Below are 21,566 nucleotides of genomic sequence, written 5' to 3'. Positions count from 1 at the left end.
GCCACTCATATTCCAATCTTGGCTCCAGATCAGACAAAGCCCGTCTCCCAGTAATTAAAGACGCCAAAGCCAGGTGTAGAACTGGGGAACTGGGGAACCATAGCCAGATGAATGGGACTGATTAGGTGTTTAGTGAAAATGAGATTTTCTGGCTCAAAGACAAAGTACAGCCTCTCACTTGGTGCGCGGCGATCGGTGGGGTGGCAATTGACTGCTGTTGATGAGGTACATGAGGTAAAGGCCTGAAAAAAAAAAAATGACTTCCTGCATTCATCACATTTACAAAGGAGCCGCGCAGTCAAAGTCTGAGTCTCAAATCTGAGAGATGCATTTCAAGCATGAAACAGGCTTTTAAATTGAACTTATATGGAAAAATAGAAGATGTTTGCTCTAATTAGGCAGAAAACAGCCAGTCCCAGATCAGTTGTGGAGATTATGAAGCACAGAGGAAACCAGGGAAATTAGTAACAGCTTTAAAATGTGTGGAGTTGAATTTGAGTTGAGGCAGTTTTATCTCACCAATATTGTTTCTATGGGAATAATTTAATATCTTACGAGACAGTTTACCCATACATCATGGAATATGTGTTCTTTAAGTTCACATATGGGGAAAAAAAGAGACATTTAAAGGGGAACTATTACTCAAAATGCATACATGTTATTTCTATGGTCTAAGACAGTCCAAAAAATATTAGTAAACATGAAATCCAAAAACTAGAGTGCCAAAACTCAAACATGTGATGTCATAGGGTATAAAGTGTGAAACTGCTCCATAGACGAGGAAGGTTGAGAGATGTTGTAGATGACACTGAGAGCACCCCGGGGAATGTTCTGAGTATATGGGAACATTTTCTGTTTCACAATTGAGAATACAACAATATAATAAAGCTCATTTGGGTATGAAAAGAAACAGAAAACAAACATTCTGTGGGTCCACAACATCAGTCTCCCATTCATTGTCTATGGAGCAGCTCAAGACTTTATACCTTATGACATCACAAGTTTACTTACCTACTTCTCTGGTTTCTGGCTTTGAGAGAGAGGAGCTCATGTTCACAAATATTGATTGAACTTTCCGCGGCCATGGAAATAACATATTGAAGTCTTAATTTAGGTGGTGTTCCCCTTTAATTTCTTGAACATAGTAACTTAAATAAAGGTTTAATTGTACTATTGTGTGTGTACGCATGAGTACAAATACTGTGACTTTTTTTCTGCATATTCAGTGACAAGTGAATGAGGTCAAAGAATCATACATTGGTCCTATAAGTGAACGACAGCTGTGGCCAGGTCAGCGTACTTTGAGCGGTGGACGTACGCCAACTGACTGAGTGGAAAATTAGACTTTTTTTCTCCCTTCATTGAGACTGGAATGGATTTTAATCAACACATTATGCCAGTTGTTAATTGCTTTTGCCGCCCGCTGCTAAAATAATTTGCTACTTTTTTTATTGTAGTAGTAGCCATCTGTTTCAAAACACAGGGACAGGATCAGGCCTAGACCTGCAGTGTATGTTGACATGAGATACAGGCGGCTAATTTGCACTGCCGCCACCTTATTTATGAGGCTAAGGATGTGTGGAAAGGAGGGAAAGATTCACAACAAGGGTCTAAAATGGAGCGCGAGCTATGGTGAAATGATGAATCTTCAGAAAAATATACGTAAAAAAGGGGCCTTCATTCAAAATCACACTTCATTATGTAGTGACGTACCAAAAACAATAAATGACTAGTCACTTCTGTACAAATGTACACGCCGGATAATCCTATGCATCTTTTGAAATAGACGTCATTTTGGCCTTGAGGAACAATGGCCTCCTTATGAGGCTCACCTTGCTTTAACCCCTGTCCGTGTCCCTTAATTGCTCAAGGCTGCAGACAGACACTCTCAATAGTGTCTAGAAGGGACAATAGCCATGAGGAGCTCAGTGAGAGAAAGCTTTTACCCTTCCTCACCTCATATTTACTCTAATCAGTCTTACTGTTGAGGCACACATCACTGGTTGTATAGATTGAGTGCATAACGCCTCTGCTCTTCTCTTTGGTATGATCTCTGACATTTGCTCAATGGTTTACAGGCAAGTTTCTATTTGAGTGAAGGAGTGAGTGTTTGATTTTGCGCTCCTTCATGTGTTTGTTTTATGTGCAGCCATAGATTGCTGCAGGGATGACATATTTTTGCAGGCCAACCCAGAAGCTACTGGTTCCCTCGACAAAATGTCAATGGGATTCTTCCATTGGGTTTGGATTATTGCAGAAAATATGCTCCGCCGTTTCAAACAAAGGTTTATGATACTTACACGTTTTGTAGCAAGATCATCTTCACAAATGAACACCACTTTTATGATTTTTGAAGCTTAAATGCAATCGCCAGGAGTAAAAAGCTAACGTCACATCACTGATAACTTCACATCACCACCACTAAGCTAAAGGCGAACTAGTGTTTGGCGTGATGACGTTTAGTAACCTCATTTGGTCACTATAGCAACTTTTTTAGGACACGTAAAAGGCTTTCTAATAGCCGGCAGGGGCCGACTCCTCTGGTTGCAAAAAAAGTCTGATTGTATAGAGGTCAATGAGAAAATGAGCCTACTTCTCACTTGATTTATTACCTCAGTAAACATTGTAAACATGAGTTTATGGTCTCACTCGCTAGTTTCAAGTCTTCTTCAATACAGCATGATGTTCATTTAGTAAATTATGGTCCCATTTAGAGTAAAATAGACCATAAAGCAGGGGATGCTTTAGGGGGTGGCTACCATATGATTGATAGATCACTACCACGGCGTTGTCCGGTCTGGGTCACAGAGTGTTTTCAGCTCATGAAAGTTAATTACAACCTTTTTAGACGGCTGAAAATGTCTTATTCAGCATTCGGTTGCCACCCTCTTGTGTCGCTTCTGGTTGCAAACAAGATAGCGACGGCCAAATACAAAGATGCCGACAGCCAAAATGCCGAACTCGAGACTTCAAAACAGCAGTCCACAAACCAATGGCTGATGTCACTGTGACTACGTCCACTTCTTATATACAGTCTATGTGTAGAACAAAATGTTAAAATCTCTTAATAAGGTTGTGTTAACCACAGGTCTTATTTCAGGCATCTAACCAAAAACCCTTAAAAAAAAAAAAACATTAACTTCGAGACGAGGGAACTGGAAATGCTCATTCCTCACTCATTCCTGCAGCACTCTATAGAAAATAGAGAAAGTGCAGTGCGCTTTCGTCATTTTTTTCCACCGCCGTGGTGCTTCGATACCAGCAAAGGAGACACGCAATGAAGCGAGAATCCAAGTAAAGACAAAGACGGACAGTAGCTGCAGCCAAGATGGAAAGTGAATCAAGCATTGAGTTTCCTTTTTGCTCTTGGGGAAACATGTTGAAATTTGTTCGGCCAATGATAAATCAGATCGTGAGGAATCCAACCACTCGCATCTGTGCCATTCCAAACAGCAAGGATTTACACATTCAAGGGCAATCACACCTCATTTCCTGCTTAATAATCAGATAACGTGGTCACATTGTCTCTGTGTGAAGTCTCAGAGGTATAAATTCAGACTGTCTGGGGGAGGGTGACAAGTGGTGCTCTAAATCATATCTACTTCCCAACACGTCCTCCTCCAGAACTAGTTTTTAATTAGCTGTGTGGAGGGCCATTAACAAACTGCACCGGATTATGTGAAGTATGTGTGTGTGTGTGTGTCTTTTATATAAGAATCTCTGTCTGTCACGCATACAGCATTTGCATCTCCGTATGTGTGTGTGTGTGGTGGTCTTATACGACATCTTCTGTGATGCTGCTGCCGCCAGGGTTTGAAGGCGCCATCTCAACAGGAGGGGACCGAAGCCATCAAAGCCATCATGTACTTTAATTACAGGTAATCTCGACTCAGAGACACTCCTCCGCTCCCTCCGCTCTTAAGAACTTCCTCCTCAATTACCAAAGTGCCTCAATTAGGCCCTAAATAAGCAGTGGACACGCACAAGGGAGAGATGGGCAAATTGCAATAGAGAGGGTAAAAACAACAGGCCCTGTAAGAGCCAGTGCGATGCAGAGGCAATTAAAAGACAAAAAAAAGTGTTCCACCACGCAGGGCGAAAATGAGAAAAAAAGAGAAAAAGCCCTTTGATGAGCTAGTTCTGAGCTAAGTGGAGCTTAAGAGGCGATGGTTGAGGAGAAGAAAGAACGAGAAAAGAGAAATTAAAGACAGTTGATTGGCAAGAGGGCTGATGTCACACTGTTTCCCTACAGGACCATATGTCGGAGGGGTGGGTGGGGGGGCACTCACTCATCAAGAGGCTGGAATGTGTGAGTAAGTCATGATTTCTATAGAGCAAGTAGGCGTCCCACAGGCAGCTGATTCTCTACACTCCCTCGCATTCATTATCCAGCCATACACACTCCATCAACTGTGAAACTTACTGGGCATTTGAATGGACAAATGAAGACCCCGTCTCTTTTAATGGGCTAATTCTGTGTCTAACAAGGGCCCTTGTTAAGGGGAAAATGCCTTAGCTGAAGCTGGCAGTTGAGCACATTAGTCAATTAGCTCAAGTCTAACCCGGACTGATTGTCTGAGGAATTAACGAGAGAGAAATACATCATCAGGGAACACAAGGAATAAAATGAGAGGCTAATACACACACCTCTGTTTATGTTGTTTGTTTGTTTGTGTGTGTGTGTGTGTGTGTACTCACAGTGCCCGTCTACTGGATCATTCTGTGGACGGCAGATTCACGCTGACCCCGGCGGCCGGTTGGAAACTGAGCTCATCTCGGTCCACAGCAAGCTGCTCATAGCAGATGACAGGACTGTCATCATCGGTCAACGCTGTGAAATGGAGAAAGTGCTGGGCGCCAGGATGAGCAATGACTTCATATAGAGTATGTTAAGGAGGAGGGAAAAAGTATACAATTTAATGTAGTCAAAAGAAACAGCCCAGTGCACCCCAGCTTCAGGATTGAGTCAATTCTCCTTTGGTCTCTTTGGCATTTCATACATATATAGCAAAGACTGAAGTTGGGAGGGTACAATTAGGAAATGCTGAGCAGCTTATCAGGGCAGCTCAGCATGCATCCAGGAGAGGGCAGTGTTATCCAGAGAAGGCACTCTAGTGCTTGATCTGAGCAGATGTGTGCGAGGAGAATCATTAAACAGCATCTGTCCACTCAATTACCCCCTTCGTTAGTCTAATCCCAGGTTTTTTGGAAGGGGTAATTAAATTCCCCATAAATTGAATCACTGTGTAAAACAAGTCACGGTGAAGGGGGCAACAGGCTTTCTAAAGGGATCACGGAATGGCCAAAACAAGAGGGAAGACTCGTGTTACACAGGCTGCACACAACGCATTGTAGTCTATAATCAGCATGTAAAGGCATATAGAAAACTGGAAATGGGCCAAAGATTTTTGTTTTATTGTGGATTAAAAATTCCAACAGGAAAATAGTTTTAACCATATTTAGTAATTTGGGATTTAAACATTTTGAAAAACAAGTTGAAATTTAGACTTAAATTTTGTTTTTTTAAAGATTCTTTTTTGGGCTTTTTTTGCCTTTAGTTGATAGAGATAGCGTTTGTCATGAAAGGGGGAGAGAGAGCGGGGACAACATGCAGCAAAGGGCCACAGGTCAGATTCTCAGGCCGCTGCGTTAAAGTGGCAGTAGGCAGAATGTTTTTTGGCATCATTGGGCAAAAATTCCATAACCTTTCAGCATATTGTAATTCAAGTGTTCTGAGACTTCTGCACCTCCTCATGGCTCTGTTTTCAGGCTTTAAAAAAATCTAGCCTGTGACGGGAGACTTTGGCCAATCACAGGTCATTTCAAAGAGAGAGTGTTCCTATTGGCTGTTCATTCAGCGAAGGCAGCTGTCAATCACTAATGAACTCCGATCATACGGTCAAACTAGGCAGCACTGATCAAATACAAATTAATATTCTGTTACTGTAATGCCTATTTCTCGAATAAAATGTTTTCAGAAACATCTTGTAATGTACTGTTTAGCTGTAAGATGAGAAAGTTTGCTCCGGCTGGTGGGCGTTGCTTGGTATTTCCTCAACTGATCCCAACGTGGCTGCCCGGTCACAAACTTTCTCATTTTACAGCTAAACAGTACACTACAACATGTTTCTGAAAACATTTTACGCAAGAAATAGCCATTACAGTAAGAGAATATTGATTCTACCAGGTGAGCCACCGGGGCGCCCCAGACTTGACCATTTCTATAAGGACGTGTGGATGGTGACTTGTCTGCGTCTGCTAACAGTATGTAATGTAAGCGAAATTAAATCCGACAATTATTTTGCTCATAAATGCCCGTCTGGGCCTTTATTAGAATAGTTGAATATCTGATAAAGCTAAAGATTTATAATAATTTACAAAATATTTCATGTTTAAACTTTGCACAAATACATAAGATAGATTTGACTTTTAATTACATTCACAGTCATAAATCTAAATTGAATTAGCTTGTTCCCCCAACAAGAACAAGAGGCCTGGTTTCAATATAAAGTGACTATAAGAAAAATTTATACTTATATACGATTAATACTGAAGACCAGAAGAGACATTATCGGAGACATGGACTAAAACAGAAGAACAGAGACAAAGCATGAAAGGACATCACAATTTAGTGTAGCCGCGCCACCATGATTACCGGTTTCAAAAGTTGACACGAAACACCAGAACAGTAGAAAACATATAGAGCAGCAGCGTCTTGGTTTGTTGAATGCAACATGTCCTTTCGTGTCGCAGTCTGCCTTAACACCATGTGTGCCTGCATAGAAAAACTAATGAGTGGAAACCGCAGAGGAAAAGTAATACCTATCCCAGAGGTACGAAATCGTCGCCGTGTGTCAAAACGGCTGCTCAACGAATGTCTCGTCGATAACCTGCACGCACAGCCTACCATACTTTCTGAACCTGGATAAAAAGAGACTAGAAAAGGCATTGTTGTCACTGATCAGGGGAGAGCGAGAGAAAAAAAAACTTGAGTCAACCAGCAAGCTTCCCAGCTCATCTGTAGAAAAAACTGCAGGATGTGCTGCGCCTCATTCTCTAAATGTCGATGAGGTCGTCGCCGCTCTCGTCGCTCTCCACGGTCAGCTGGCGGGTCCACCACTTCTTCACCTCTGACCCCGAAGAAGCCTCGTCGTTGACAGGGCCCATCTTGCACACTATGGACTTGACACTTGTGCGACCGGCTACAACAAACACAAAGAACAACAGAGAATTCACAGCCTGATTCTTGCCATGTTAACCTGCATTTCTTTGTCTTCATTTTTTTTTTTAAATCCACATAAAGAAGGCCCTTGCCTCCTGCCAGGCCACTATTGTAAATAAGAGCTTGTTTTTTTAACTGACCTGTCTGGATGAATAAATCGTACACTTTTCCTGTAATGTAAGGTCACAATAAGCCCTGGTTTTCCATGGCAGAGAGACACTCGGTTAAGCTTTGTTCCAACTCACTTTAGAGGGATACAATAGTTCAGGTGTTTTGAAGTGGGCTTGTATGAAGTACTTATGCATAATCAGTGAATCACTTGCAGTGGATGACGATCGGCACGCCCCCAGTTTGGAGAAGCAGACGGAAGTTACTGCACGGAAGAAAAGCAATGTACTGCTGTGGACGAGGCCGGCAGCAAAACGTATTTTAGCCACCTAAAATAAAAAAATCAAGATCAGTTTAATTGTACGCTATATTTAAAATATTTTCACCCGTTTACCTTGCCGTGAGACAGCTACTCAGTCTAGGTAACTGAAGCCGTAATCTATGCTCTCGCCAAAGCCACTAGACTCCATTGAAAAAAACAGTAATTTTACCTCGCAGAACATGGGAGTGGCTGGTTTACCACTGCCTCGACCGGTTAGTTTGTTAGTGTTTTAACCGATCGAGGCAGCGGTAGACCAGCAACCCCCGTGTTCTGTGAGGTAAAATTAAAGTTTTTTTTCAATGGAGTCTGGCAGCATTGGCGAGAGCATAGATGACACGACGGCTTCAGTTTCCCTGTCAGAAAGGGCTGTCTGACAGCAAGGTAAAGTGGTGTACATATTCTAAATATAGCATACGTTTAAACTGAAATGGATTTTTTTAGGTGGGCCTTTCATTTAGGTGACTGAAATACATTTTGCTACTGCCTCCATCCAAATTAGTACATTACTCTGCTCACGTTTTGGTACTCCTGTCTGCTTCTCAAAACTGGGAGCGTGCCGACCGTCATCTACCGTAGGTAATACAATGATTATGGATAAGTACCTCATACAACCCCACTTCAAAACACCAAAACTATCACTTTAACAGAACGTCCTCTACAGAACTGTGCCACGTTGCAATAGACAGTTGACAGAGCCATACACACCTGCAGGCAGCCGCCACTGTCCCAGCTTCCTCTGGGGCCTCCCCAGGTCTGAGGAGTCCTGCCTGTAGCCTCCTCTGTCTGACAACGTGGGGCTCAGTAGCTGCTGGAGACCACTCATCTAAACAAAGAGAAGGTATCCTTTGTTTCACCACTGCAAGCGCACACCTGCAGATTATATGATGTGCTTGCTATATGTCAAGCTGTGAACATGTGTGAGTGTGTATGCGGCGTCGGTTGGTATGGGCGTCGGGCTTTACCTCAGGCTGCGAGGGGTTGTCTGGGTTGTTAGCATTATGGTCCTCACTTGGCAATGTGGTCTCTATGCTGGGAGGGTTGAGGAAGCGGCTCAGCTCCTGCTGCTGGCTCTCTCTCAGGCTGTGGATGATGCTGCACGACTGCTGCTGCTTCTGCAAGAGGCACACGGACATAATGTGGTCAGTGAGTGATACTGTAGTGTTTACCGTACATGTGTGTGTTTGTCAAAATCCCCATAGGGAATGTTGTCACAAGGCATGTTTGTGTTGAGGGACTAACCGCCCGGATGCGTTTGAGACATTTCTTGAGCCACATTCGTATGGTCTGTTTGGCAACCTCTTCTTCAATGGTGTACTCCAACTGTTCCCTGGCCAACAGCTCCTCCAGCTGGAGAGACTTTCTAATGTCCACTGAGCGGTATGACAGCATGCTGTAAGACACACACACACAAGCATGAAACAAAGCCCACACACAGAGACATACAGCCAAAAGAGGGACATACTTAGTGGAATATAATAATGCTTCCGTAAAACTAAAGATTATCAGAGCTTTAATGCAAAAACACACTTCTTACACAGGTAAAGCTGTACAAGTCAACGGTGCACAGAAGCAGCACCAAACCATCAAGATCTAACTGAAGTTTAAAGACTTCTAAACCCTGAAATGATGATATGACTCCACACTTTCAGGACCCTTATTTATTTGTTTTCAATCAGGGAGTGTCAAGTTGTTGAAGAAATGCAGTCCCCACTTCTCTTTAGAAGCAGGTGTTGTTACCTCCTGTGAAAAATTATACAGTTTCTCTAGTGATGATCCCTCAGACCAGAATTTCAATTGGACAGAAACAGCAAATATCTCTGATGCAGCTTCATGTAGAGATTTAATGTTACATTGTGTTACCCTAGTGGGTTCCATTTAAATACTAAGTGTGCTTTGCTTTCACACCTAGGGCTTACGCACCTCAGGTCCGTTTGCCCGGTTAGTACGGTTCATTTGTGGTGTGAAAGCAAACAAATCAAGCACAGGATTTTATGAAAGCGGTTCGTGATTTTAGCATGATTTCAAAAGCTAAACTAACTACTTATAAATCCAACTGCTGATCGGGAAATCTGTTCAGGAAGCGATAATATTGGTCTGTATAAGGTCACATATATACTGTAAGCACGTCAGCGCAGGTATTTTCCCTGATTAATATGTCAAAAGCTGCTGTGCTCGACTCCATGTACTTTCTCAATTCATTAACTCCATTAAAAAGTGTGTGACAGCAATCCCACGATAATACGCCTCATGTGTGTGTCAGTGCGCACCCTGGCGTTCGCACCAGTTATCTGGGAGCGCGCAAAGCGGCTTTTGTACAGTCCTGTCTCTTCCTGTACCCCATTATTCATAACATGCAATTTAAGTTATTAATCAAAGAACATAAATATACTCATCAGAAGCATTAAAGTGCTGTATAAACTTCTGTCAGTCACAGGAATTTGATTTCCCCATGTGGGTCCTGATGATGCAGGATGACAATCGCCAAAACTGTCCAATCAACAAGTTACCTGTCAGTCGTTATAACTTCATATTTACTCCTCTTGGTTAGTTTGTAAAAAAGTCAGCGTGAACAGAAACTGCACCAGAACTAAAATGTAACAATGTATAATTTTTTCCGCTTTGGTTTGGACCAAATGAACCCAACTAAAGGAGTAAAAGCACCCTCATATTGTACACTGTATCTGCGTTAAGTGTATGCAGTGGTCCATGGTCACCTGAGCACATCATGGAAGGTCACATCCCCTCCACTGTGCAGTCGCTCCATCTCGTAGCACATGTGTTTGAACAGCAACTTGTCTTTGTCCAGGTCCACCTCCAGCCTGCCTCGGAGCAGACGGAGCAGGAACTTCACCCTGGATGTGGGGATCACACCCTGGGGAAATCAAAGTCGTAGAAGTCAAAGGGTCATTCAAGAGGCGAAGGGGTCTATGATGCTGAGACTTAGACCTGGATTTTAAATCTCCAGGAGTGTCCAGTTTTCAAGCCTGAGAGGAGAAATCCTTAATGACCCTTTTTTTATTTTTGGAGGTGGTTGGGTGGGAGTGGGTAGAAGAGTCTTGGGTTTGTCAGACTACAGTTACAGCTAGAGACTGGCAAAGTTGGGGTGGGGTCATATATATTCATGTTAGGGCTGCTGCTCACATACTGCATATATTGTTGTGTATGTTATAATTGTACAATTCAAAAGAAGAGCCCACAGTTCTTCCGGATGACATCATGGATAAACTGGAGGGGGTCTACATTTTTAATCCAGCACACACTGTTTTAATTACTTTTACTCCTATTACTCAACGCCAAACTTCATTCCCTTCAGCCCTTCTCATTAGCTCCCATCATGCTTTTTATCTTCTCTATATCGTCCTTTGCTCATAGCTATATGATCATCGCCCTCTGCTGTGTCCTCATCCTCCCTCCTATTGCTAGTTTCTCACCTCCCGTTTGTCATCCACCATGTTCCAGATGATCTGGAAGTGCCTCAGGTCATTATAGCTCAGCAGCTGGTCCTCCTCGGTGGAGTAGAACAGAGAGAAGTTCTCCACGATGATGGCTGTGGCAAAAGCAGGAGATATTAATACTCACGGATGCAAATATTCCATAACATATCAATCATCTTGTATAACAGTGAATGCAATTTGTTCTGCTGACCTTTATAGCTGTAAATATCTGTTTATTTTATGGTGCCATGAGTCAAACAGCCCAGGCGTCTGGGAGATTGAATGAATCATATCACAATAATGCATTGATTGAAACCCAGACTGTTATAATAATGACTCTCATAACACGAGCTCAAGCAAGAAAACAACCCCTTTAACCCTTTTTCCACTTGATTCTCTGGTTTACTTTTATTCATACAACAATTGTTCTTGCTGTTCTTGCTATTCTTGCTTTTTTCATTCATTGCCTCTTTTGTGTGTGTGTGTGTGTGATCTTAAGGTACTTTTTTCATAATTTGTACAAGGTCATATCACAATAAGTATCTGTGGTTTATGCCTCACCATCTGTGTCTTTCCAGACAAGATTACGACCCTTATGAAAGTGAATTATACTGAAGATAACATTCAAAAAGATGTAGAAGGATGGTTTAGTTCCACCTTAAAACTCGTGCTCATTTTGATTCTACTCATGCCCTTCTGTGTATCCCATATCCTTTTTTTCTGCAATGTCATTCTGCCTCTCTCCCTCTTCTTACGTGGTGGCCTCTGATGTGAAAAAGAAATAATAATTTCTGCATGAAGGGGTTTGATCGTTGTGCTGATAATAAGCTGTAATAAAATTAAACTCTCGTCTGGAAAAAACTCTTTGTTGTCTCTTTGGGAGAGATGACAAAACCACACGTTGAGTGTGCTTTATGAGCTCTGCAGTCATCTACACAAGTTTGTCATCCTTTTGAATGGCTTTTATGCATGCTCACAGTTTTGTCCCTGAAACTGAAGGTGAGTTCCCATAATGTGGCTGTTTGACTCCGTCCCCACAATATCATCAATACAAGTACACCGACACACACTGACCTACGAGTAGGTTGAGCATGATGTAGGCTATAATCACATAGAAAGAGCAGAAGTAGATAAGTGCTCCAGCGTAGTTGCCACAGTCGGTCTCCCAGTAGCGATGTTTATCCGGGGTGCAGAATGGGGCTTGCACCTGGGGACAGAAAAAAAAACTTAAATAATTGGATTAAATGTATAGAGCATTAAAACTAGGGCTGTCAGAGTTAATACAATAATAACGCGTATTGTTTTAACGCTACTAATTTCTTTAACGCATTAACCCAATCAATCTTTCGGAGGTTGTAGTGGGCTCAATTTTAGAGCTAGAGTGAAGATACTGGTATCATGAAACTGGAAAATCTAAGGAATCAATTGGTACAAACCATGTCTTTCTAGTTTCTCGGGAAGGAAGCTAAATAACGCTACAATTTCTATGGCTAACCACGAGTCTCCCCTTTACAGACATGCCCACTTTATGATTATCACATGCTGTTTGGGGCAAGTCATAGTCAAGTCAGCACACTGACACACTGACAGCTGCTGTTGCCTGTTGGGCTTGAGTTTGCCATGTTATGATTTGAGCATATTTGTTATGCTAAATGCAGTACCTGTGAGGGTTTCTGGACAATATTTGTCATTGTTTTGTGTTGTTAATTGATTTCCAATAATAAATATATACATACATCTGCATAAAGCAAGGATATTTGCCCAATCCCATAATGAAAAGAGTATTAAATAATTGACAAATCTCCCTTTAAGGGACATTTTGAGCAGATAACAAATGTGCGATTAATTTGCGATTAATCAGATTTAACTATGGACAATCATGCGTTAAATCGTGATTCAATATTTTAATCGATTGACAGCCATAATTAAAACATACCAAATGTCCCTTGAAATGTTTTGTTAAAGGGTTGGGTCACCCAAATTACAAAAGAAAAAAAAAAAACATATCTTCTTTTATACAGAGTGATATCCAGCCATGTCAGCAGTTTTCATTGGCGGCTATTTCTTTGCTAGAAAGTGGTTCTAGTGAAAACTGCTGACAGTGAGGTCTGTGGAGTATACAAAGTTATATGAACAACTGTGAGTAACAAGAGTAACTGTTCATTCTGCTGTGAGCAGCACCACAAACAAAAATCCATTCGCCTCCATTGTATTGCAGAAAATTGAGGTGAAGCGACTCTTTCAACACAAAATATAATGTTTACAATATACAGTATTTTTTTTTTCCAGATTGGGAATAGACTGTGTGTTCTTTTGTCTGCTGGACCTGCAGCTCATCTTACCATGCAGTCATGCATGATTTTATTCCAATCTTCCCCTGTGACAATACGGAATAGAACGGTGATAGCCTTGCCCGCTGTAGAGAAGTTGGCATGCCTGTGAGGAGGGGAGACGGGACAGAATCAGACAACTCAGTGCACATCAATGGGGAAAAAAGCAGCATAATGAAGGTACCGGGCTCTGGCCAGTAAACAGAAGATCTACAGTAATCCTTACCGGTTGATGTTCTCTCCGTATTTAACAGTTCCAAAGAGAACAACGCCAGCGAATGCGTAGCAGAGGAGGAGGAGGAACATGCCCACGATGATGAAGAAGCTCTTGTACATGCTGACAACCACAGTCAGCAGCAGCATCTTCAGAGTCACCTATATTCAACACATGCACACAAAAGCATATGTTGTTGTTACAATACATATGATTTTTTTTGGCAAAAGACACTGAATTGAGCTCGCATATATACTCACATGCTTCCCACATATTGTAAAGAATCTGAAGACAATCACACATGTGCCCATCATGTACGTATAGGCGTTCTAGAGAGGGAAATTATATCGTTATTTGTTTAGTATTTGTTAAAATACTTAACATTGACTTAAAATGTTCCCTTAATGTGACAGTAGTTTGTCTAACCAGTAAGGAAAAATGCAGGACTATCCAGATGACACCCAATACCGTGACGAGCAGGTCGTAGCGATTCCGTCTGCTCTGCCAGTAACCCGCGGGTGACATGGCTATGAGCTTCATGGTCACCTGGGTAACAAAACACCAACAAGTAACATCAGTGAGACGTCTACAGGCCACCCAGAGGAGGCAATCAAACCTGAAAACTGATGCATGAGAAGATAGGGCAACAGGCTTACCTCCAGTACAAATATAAAGGTGAAGACTACTGACATGGTGGCAAGAGGAAAGGTTACTGAATCGTCTACGTCCCACTGGAGAAGAGCAGATTCACACACATGTCAATATGTAATTTTGTACTTGACATGCAAAAGAAACATAAAGTCATAGAGCATAAATAAGAAGCATACATAAATGATATGACACAATGCCATGAGGCTCTACCTTGACCGAGAGCAGCACCGACTGTGCCAGCACCAGCACAGCAATGCCCCGTTTGAAGAAGGGATGTTGAGTAATGTCGTACATCTTGGCCCGGAAACCCCCGTTTTCTGTCAGGCAGAGAGAAGACCAGAGATTTATTGATACCTGCACAGCTGCAATAACATTTCTATGTGGAACATTGTGTATTTCAACATTTTCATACAGTCAGTGGTCAAAGTTGAATGTCTGAACTGGTTGCAGCAGTGGTCTTTAAAAGTCAGCTGATGCTTGAATCTGTGGTAGCGTCCCTTACTGTCCTGCAGATGGCACTCATGGACTGCTTGGGTGTTGTTATCAGTGTGATAACACTTAATTGTGCTGCAGGTTTCACATACATTTATGTATGTAGAGGCGTTTGTGCCGAGATAAGGTATAAAAAATAAATAAAATAACACTAACAGTGCAAATGTGCCTTGGATTTTGTGAATTTTGCATATTTCACACACAGTGAGGTTACTGTTACATCACTGGCTGACTCAGTATTTCATCCTCTAAAACAAAAATTGAGCTTGAGCAGGAGACGTAGAGTCTTCTCTTAAGTCCATTAGGAAACTGTAGCTGCTTTAATGTGATTGGCTATTACTGTAGCTTCTCCTGTTCCAGCAGGAGGACTATGGCTGCGGTCGAAAAATCAAAAAATGACGTCCTAATGTCACAAGGTCAAGGAAAGATGTGAAGGAGAATTCATGAGGACTTAGGAGGAGAATCCGACTGCACTCACACTATGCTCCGTAATTATGATGCGACGGCGGCGGATGTTAGTGATGCAGGTCCGCCGTGGTGAAACTATAATGTTCCAAAGGTGGACTACAAAAGGAGCATGTTCGCCCCGTGCGTTGTTAAATAGCTCTTTCAGTGACAGACTGCTTCACCCACGGTGTGTGAAAGAGAGATACCACAAGGCCTTCTGCTGCTTTAACACTGTACATCAACATATAATAAAGGATTATCTGACTTAACGTGGACGACCGGTGAAAAATATGACTTCATTACTAAGGTTGGAATTGAAATAAAAGAGAAATATATGATAAATATGGAGTTATTTGTTCGAGTTATGGGAAAGGGGTAGGACCATATGTGTAGGCTGTACTTCTTCCTACTCCTTTTCGGACATGTAATATTTATTTATGTTGATAATTTGTGTATTGACAGTTTGCAATATGTTTACTATTAATTTTATTCGTTATTCTTGTTTTGTTTTACATGCTTGAAATAAATAATTAAAAATAAAATGGTTGTCACTGTCCACTCATATTTATCAACATGAATCCCATTAGTATATGACTGTATGAAAATAATATGCAAGATAAGCATATCGTTCGTTTTCATGAACGGCAGAATGGAGCGTCGCTTTAAATGTTGCGGCAGCAAGGACTTGTGGGGCGGCATTATCTCCGTTCCTTTCGTAAAGGATGGTCCAGTGTATCCTATGCTAAAGGAGATAAGAAAGGAAGTAGTGAAGCACCTTTCCTTAGCAATTAGAGAATTGGAACAGCTCTTATCATGGCTGCTACTGAGATACTTCAGGGTCATTAAACTCAGCTAGGAACCTTCCTAAGCAAAAAAACTCTTCGATCGCAGCCTATAACTGCACTACGGGTTTCTAAATTGTATTTCCACATTCACATGCACATTTTCAAGTTCATGCTTGTTTCATGTGTCAGCATTCTAGCTTTGAATTTGAAGAAAGTATTTTATCCTTGTCACAACAGATCCTTGCTGCAAATCCTTGTTAAAACTGTGTCCGCTTCAAAGCAGGGAGCTTAATATCTAATGAACATGAAATAGAAATGTAACAACATCCTCTGTGATAACATATGACTTCTGTCCACAGAGACAATCTTTGCAGGTACTTTGAGCAGGACCGCGTGAGTAAAGGCCAGCTCAGTGCCGTAATGATGTTCCAGTAGTGAGCGAGTGGCGCCGGTGCAGAGGGCCTTTGGATGGGGATCAAAGTCAGGTTGATACTGCTGGTGTCAGCGGCACTGCTGACTAAAACTGAAGCCATTGATTTTCCGTTAGTTCTCAGCCTCGACTGTACTAACGGGCGATTTCCCACACTGCCTCCGAGGCACTTCAACCATTCTCACGACTCTAATCGCAGGACGAAGTGCAACAGTGTGAATGTTCGGTATTCCCGTGTTGAAATGCGATCGATAGCAATATAGAGTTTGATTGTGTGTAAAATTTAAGTAAACTCAGCATTCAGTGGGGTTACTGCTCGTCCATAAATGTGAATTGAGTGTGGCTAAAGCTCACTTCAACATGTGCACATTTGATATATTCGGTGAATACATTTTCCTTAGAAGGCTGTGACATGCATGATTCAGTGTCTGAGCCATGCACGTCTTTTGTCCTCCTATTCAGCTTTTTCATTAGGGTGTCACGATGAATCCCTCGAAGCATCAATCCTCAATGAAAAACAAGGACTATTAAATATGGATTAATCCTGCAGGTGCTGCTAAACAATGCACAGGCACACACACACACACACACCACATGATCAATCAGGGAGTGGGGCAAAGACGTGACATTCATAATGTCTTGCGCTATCACTGCTTTGTATTACAGAATACAATAGAATGTGTGTGTGTGTGTGTGTGTGTGTGTGTGTGTGTGTGTGTGTGTGTGTGTGTGTGTGTGTGTGTGTGTGTGTTTTATTTTGTGTGAGCACCTGGGCGAGGGGGCAGGTGGAGAGGTTGGGCTATTTTCAATCGACTCTTCAGATCCTCCCATCTCCTCTGGTCCACTGTTAGGAGAGCAGTGCCCTGGTGGTGGGAGACACAACACATTAAAATCCTGGAGGCGCTGTTTCTGCTAGCTTGGTGGTCTAAAATGAACAACATGTAACTACAGCGTCACCAGTTTGAATTTGGCCGCACCTTGTTTGCTTCTCAAGTTTCTTTACTGCTACATAAATGTAAAAACACACCTAAAATAAGCTCAAAAAAGTAGGAAGCTGTGTCTTTATGTGTGGCTCTTACCTTGTTCTCGTTGAAGTTTGCAATAACGACGCCTACAAAAAGAGTGAGTCCAATCATGCATCCCAGAAACACAAAGACGTGGATGTAGATGCCATGGATCTGCAGGCACAGAGGTATTTAAACTGTCACATTGTCTCATTCACCAACTGTTCTTAAGAAGAAATTACTTCTTAAAACCCACTTACGCAGCTGACATTCACAAATGTTGTCTTATTTGGGATTTTTTCTTGGGTAAGAACAGAATCTACGCACACTCAAGAGCACTCTTACGCACATTTTAGTGCAAAATAATTGGTTATTGTGTTTTGTTCAATTCTACAGTTGTAGAACATAGGATTCAAATTACAATAATATTTTTAATGTTTTTTTTCATTATGTTACAAAGCATTATTGTCTTTTAAAATAAATAAACACTACATTAACACTTCAACACTGAACAAGTAATAGCATGCATCTTTATTTGTGTTATTTTATATCCACTACTGACACTAAAAACGCTCGTTTGGCATTCACTTCCTGCAGAAGTACCTCCATTTCAGAAATATTGCAAAACATTTAATTGACGTTTGAAGTAGGGCTGTCAAAGTTAACACGATGAAGCTAGACTGAAGATACTAGCATCATATGAAACCTGGGGATAGAAAAGAACAACTTTAATAATTTGATTCAATGTATTGAGCATTAAAACTAGGGTACCATTAAAACTTTGCAGTACCTGTGAAGGTTTCTGGACAATATTTGTTATTGTTTTGTGTTGTTAATTGATTTCCAATAATAACTATATACATACATTTGCATAAAGCACGCATATTTGCATGTTGATAAGAGTATTAAATACTTGACAAATCTCCCTTTAAGGTACATTTTGAACAGATAAAAAATATGCAATTAATTTGCGATTAATCGCGATTAAATATTTGAATCAATTGACAGCCCTCATTTCAATATCATTTATCATTATTTTCACTTGATCATTGATTTTCCGATGCCAAATATTATAAGCTTTGGTCCAGTGAGCCACCCTCGTTACACTTTTGTTTGAGCATTCTTGACTTGATTCTCTCTTTTCAATTTCTCTTTGCATACGGCCCTGTAGTTTCATGCCCTTTTATGGGGATAATTAGGATCAACTGGCACACACCTTCAACTTGGAGGACAATGGGATTCATCATTATAAGAACACAGGAATGAACAATTCTGCGGTTCAAGAACACATCGTGAATCTGACGTAAACTTTTCTTAGGACCTCTCTTAAGAACAAATTTAAGAACAAACTTAAGATATTGAATGAGGCCCACTGTTCTTATAATGTAAAAGTCAGGAGTGAAAAGAGCACATTGATAGAAGTGAGCGGAGAGGTAAAGTAAGGTGAGGTTCAGTACCGGTCCGACGCGGTGAATAATGACATCTCGGACCTCCACCCAGCCTTTGAGGGACAGCACTTCAAACAGAGCCAACATGGCATTTCCAACATTGTCAAAGTTAAAATTACGAGGGTTGGCCCTGAGGAGGAACAGAATGGATACGTCAATCACTGGGTAAAGAAAAAACAATCCTATATCAAACAGTAATCAAAAAAATAAAAAAGCAGCTATACCAGACTCTTGGTACCCAGAAACCAGGCTTCTTCTCTCCAGGCTTCAGTTTCAAGTTGAGGTTTTTGGAAACGCTGACATTTATTCGGAAAATACCGTGACATTCGTCCTATAACCAACAACATAGTTCACAGGAAAACACAGAATGAAGCAACCGTTAGAACAGCAAGTAAAATAGAAAATGAGTGAAGAGCTTTACTATGTATGTTGAATGAAATAAAGACTCAAACACTTCATTTGATAAATTGATAACATGGGAATATGACAATAATACTGTACTTGTTTTTGCATAATGCACCTTATCTTAAAAAAATAAAAAATCACAACAATTTGAAGACAATATTCTTCTTCTCATTGTTATGCACGTTAATGGATCATTTTAACAATCATCAGCACATTCCCAGTTCTCACCAGTTAATTTAGTGAGTCAAATTATATTACTATTAGGAAGCATAGCAAAAATTAATCAAATGTGACCTGCGAAGACCTGTTTGAGCATTATACTGTACAACATCTACAAAGGGTTTTCTATATAATAAAAGATCTACCATGGCACAAGCTGAAAAAAGTATAATAACTGTTGTTAAAGGTATAATATGCAAGAATTAACTAAAAAACAATGTATAGACTGATAATAAAAAGAATCCCTCTCAATCATCACTAATGCCCGACTAGAAATGTGTGGTGGTGTCAGTTTCTGCAGCGCAGGCCTGCCGTGGTAGTTGGTGTTACAGAAATAAAACCCATTGAGTTCATTTTCGTGTATCAGCACCGTGTTATCAATACATAGTCGGACGACGGACGCTACAAACTGAAGAGCGTGTCTGCTTCGTACAGAGTCTCAGCATAGAGCAGCAGGTGTCATATTTCAGACACACGGGACGAGAGAGAGTTGACAGACAAGACAATGGCGGAGGATTAGGTGTCTAGGCGAAAAGCAAAAGCACCTATTTGGCAATATTTCAGATTTGAACCCAATGCTATAAGGGAATCATAACGTTAAAGAGGTAATCGCCTTGAGGAGGACTATGATGTATGCAACTATGCAACTATGATCGGTGTGTATCTGTAGTTTAACGAGAGCTGCGCTGAGCCACAGCCAGCAGGCAGGAAGCCTGCATTCATTCCAAATCCGGCAACTCTGCATCTTCCCGCAGAGTTGTGTGGAGTTAGTTGTGTGTTTTAGAACGTAACTGCCGGGAAACAATCAGAAAACAACTTTTTTTTTCTCCGATTTGCTGCTTTGTTCTCACTAACACCACTCTCTCTCTTCAGTCACTCTATAGCTCACTCGACCATCGTTGCGCTCTCTCCCTCTCGGCTCGTTGAGCTGTGGCCAACTTTGAATGCGGTGTGTTTACAAACAGGAACAGACAACGGTTACATATTATACCTTTAAAACTGGATTATTGATTTGATTGGGAAAACCCCTTGTACAGATTCACTTTGTGGTTCTCTGCAGGGAGCATGGAATGGGAAGGGGTGGTTTAGTGTGGAGATTATATTTCTTGCTGTACCCGTTTCATGATATGGGGGTCGTTGCACTTGGCGAGCTTTCCGGCAAACAGTTGAACCCCGAAGCTTGCGAACACCAGCATTAATGTGAGGAGCAGAATGGAAACCTGCAGGAGAATCAATCATGAGTTTAAGGCACACAATTCAACATAACCCAAGCCTGTGAGTATACAGAGCAAGCTAAGGATGTCACACAGCTGTGGATGCAGAGACCTCAGCTGAAAAACAACCAAGTCAGACCCAGAGAGAATCGGTAACTACTGCAAGCTTCTGATGATGTAATAAAATCCTTGGTAGGCAAAGCAAAAGGTAAGCAAAGCCCAGAAATGGCCAGGAATGTAATAACAACAAGAACACAATCCAATAAAGGTGACTAAGATGCATTTCTGTACAAATCCTGGTTGTATTTTTGCATGTTTTAAGCCATGTACTATAAATCATGAATACTTTACTGCCAACCTTTTTCCAAAGCATATCATAGATTTTTACGCATCTCAGAGCTTTTTCACAACTATTTTTTTACAGTTTAACAATGTTGCATTCAGACCTTACTGTATAATTGCGTGTCAAGCAAATTAAGTTTCTGTTATACTACACTGAAGTGTAAATTAATAACTACCTGCCTAGATAAGGAAAACACAGGTAATGTTTTATCTTATGGTCACTTATGTTTCTAATTATTTAATAATAGAAGTAAGCTAAAGAGTGAGAAGACAGAGCTATGTTTATGCACACGTGCATACACCTGTAGTGCATAGAGAGGCGGAGTCTCTCTTCTTCCGCTTACCTCCGTGGGACCTTATTTCGGAAAAAACATGTACGGTAGTCAACGGCGAGAGACAAATCATTTTTGGATGCCTTTCAATTGTGCCATGAATTACACATACTGTATGATGTTTGACAATTTAAAAGATAATTTTGCAAGTCACGAAAGTCACAGTT

At 41.2% G+C, this 21,566-nt stretch overlaps 1 protein-coding gene across 17 annotated transcripts in view; it reads right to left on the bottom strand.

Moving 5' to 3' along the window:
- Nucleotides 1-6,299: 6,299 nt before the first annotated feature.
- nalcn (sodium leak channel, non-selective) overlaps nucleotides 6,300-21,566 on the bottom strand; it is a 99,266-nt gene continuing 83,999 nt past the window's right edge. For 16 of the 17 annotated variants that reach the window (XM_074658658.1, XM_074658667.1, XM_074658660.1 and 13 more), the window contains 18 exons: nucleotides 20,627-20,731; nucleotides 19,112-19,218; nucleotides 18,897-19,017; nucleotides 17,515-17,613; nucleotides 17,205-17,298; nucleotides 14,492-14,598; nucleotides 14,287-14,361; nucleotides 14,057-14,176; nucleotides 13,891-13,959; nucleotides 13,643-13,791; nucleotides 13,429-13,522; nucleotides 12,161-12,293; nucleotides 11,084-11,199; nucleotides 10,367-10,524; nucleotides 8,892-9,042; nucleotides 8,615-8,755; nucleotides 8,358-8,475; nucleotides 6,300-7,202 (listed from right to left, as the gene is read on the bottom strand). In XM_074658658.1, the coding sequence (XP_074514759.1) occupies nucleotides 7,057-7,202; nucleotides 8,358-8,475; nucleotides 8,615-8,755; nucleotides 8,892-9,042; nucleotides 10,367-10,524; nucleotides 11,084-11,199; nucleotides 12,161-12,293; nucleotides 13,429-13,522; nucleotides 13,643-13,791; nucleotides 13,891-13,959; nucleotides 14,057-14,176; nucleotides 14,287-14,361; nucleotides 14,492-14,598; nucleotides 17,205-17,298; nucleotides 17,515-17,613; nucleotides 18,897-19,017; nucleotides 19,112-19,218; nucleotides 20,627-20,731 (2,103 nt within the window). In that variant the 3' untranslated portion in view covers nucleotides 6,300-7,056. The remainder of the gene's footprint in view (nucleotides 7,203-8,357; nucleotides 8,476-8,614; nucleotides 8,756-8,891; nucleotides 9,043-10,366; nucleotides 10,525-11,083; nucleotides 11,200-12,160; nucleotides 12,294-13,428; nucleotides 13,523-13,642; nucleotides 13,792-13,890; nucleotides 13,960-14,056; nucleotides 14,177-14,286; nucleotides 14,362-14,491; nucleotides 14,599-17,204; nucleotides 17,299-17,514; nucleotides 17,614-18,896; nucleotides 19,018-19,111; nucleotides 19,219-20,626; nucleotides 20,732-21,566) is intronic. The other variant, XM_074658659.1, reaches the window with a different exon arrangement.

This window comes from Sebastes fasciatus, chromosome 14, assembly GCF_043250625.1.
Source record: "Sebastes fasciatus isolate fSebFas1 chromosome 14, fSebFas1.pri, whole genome shotgun sequence".
In the NCBI taxonomy this organism is placed as follows: domain Eukaryota; kingdom Metazoa; phylum Chordata; class Actinopteri; order Perciformes; family Sebastidae; genus Sebastes; species Sebastes fasciatus.
This window is presented reverse-complemented; position numbering and strand designations above follow the sequence as displayed.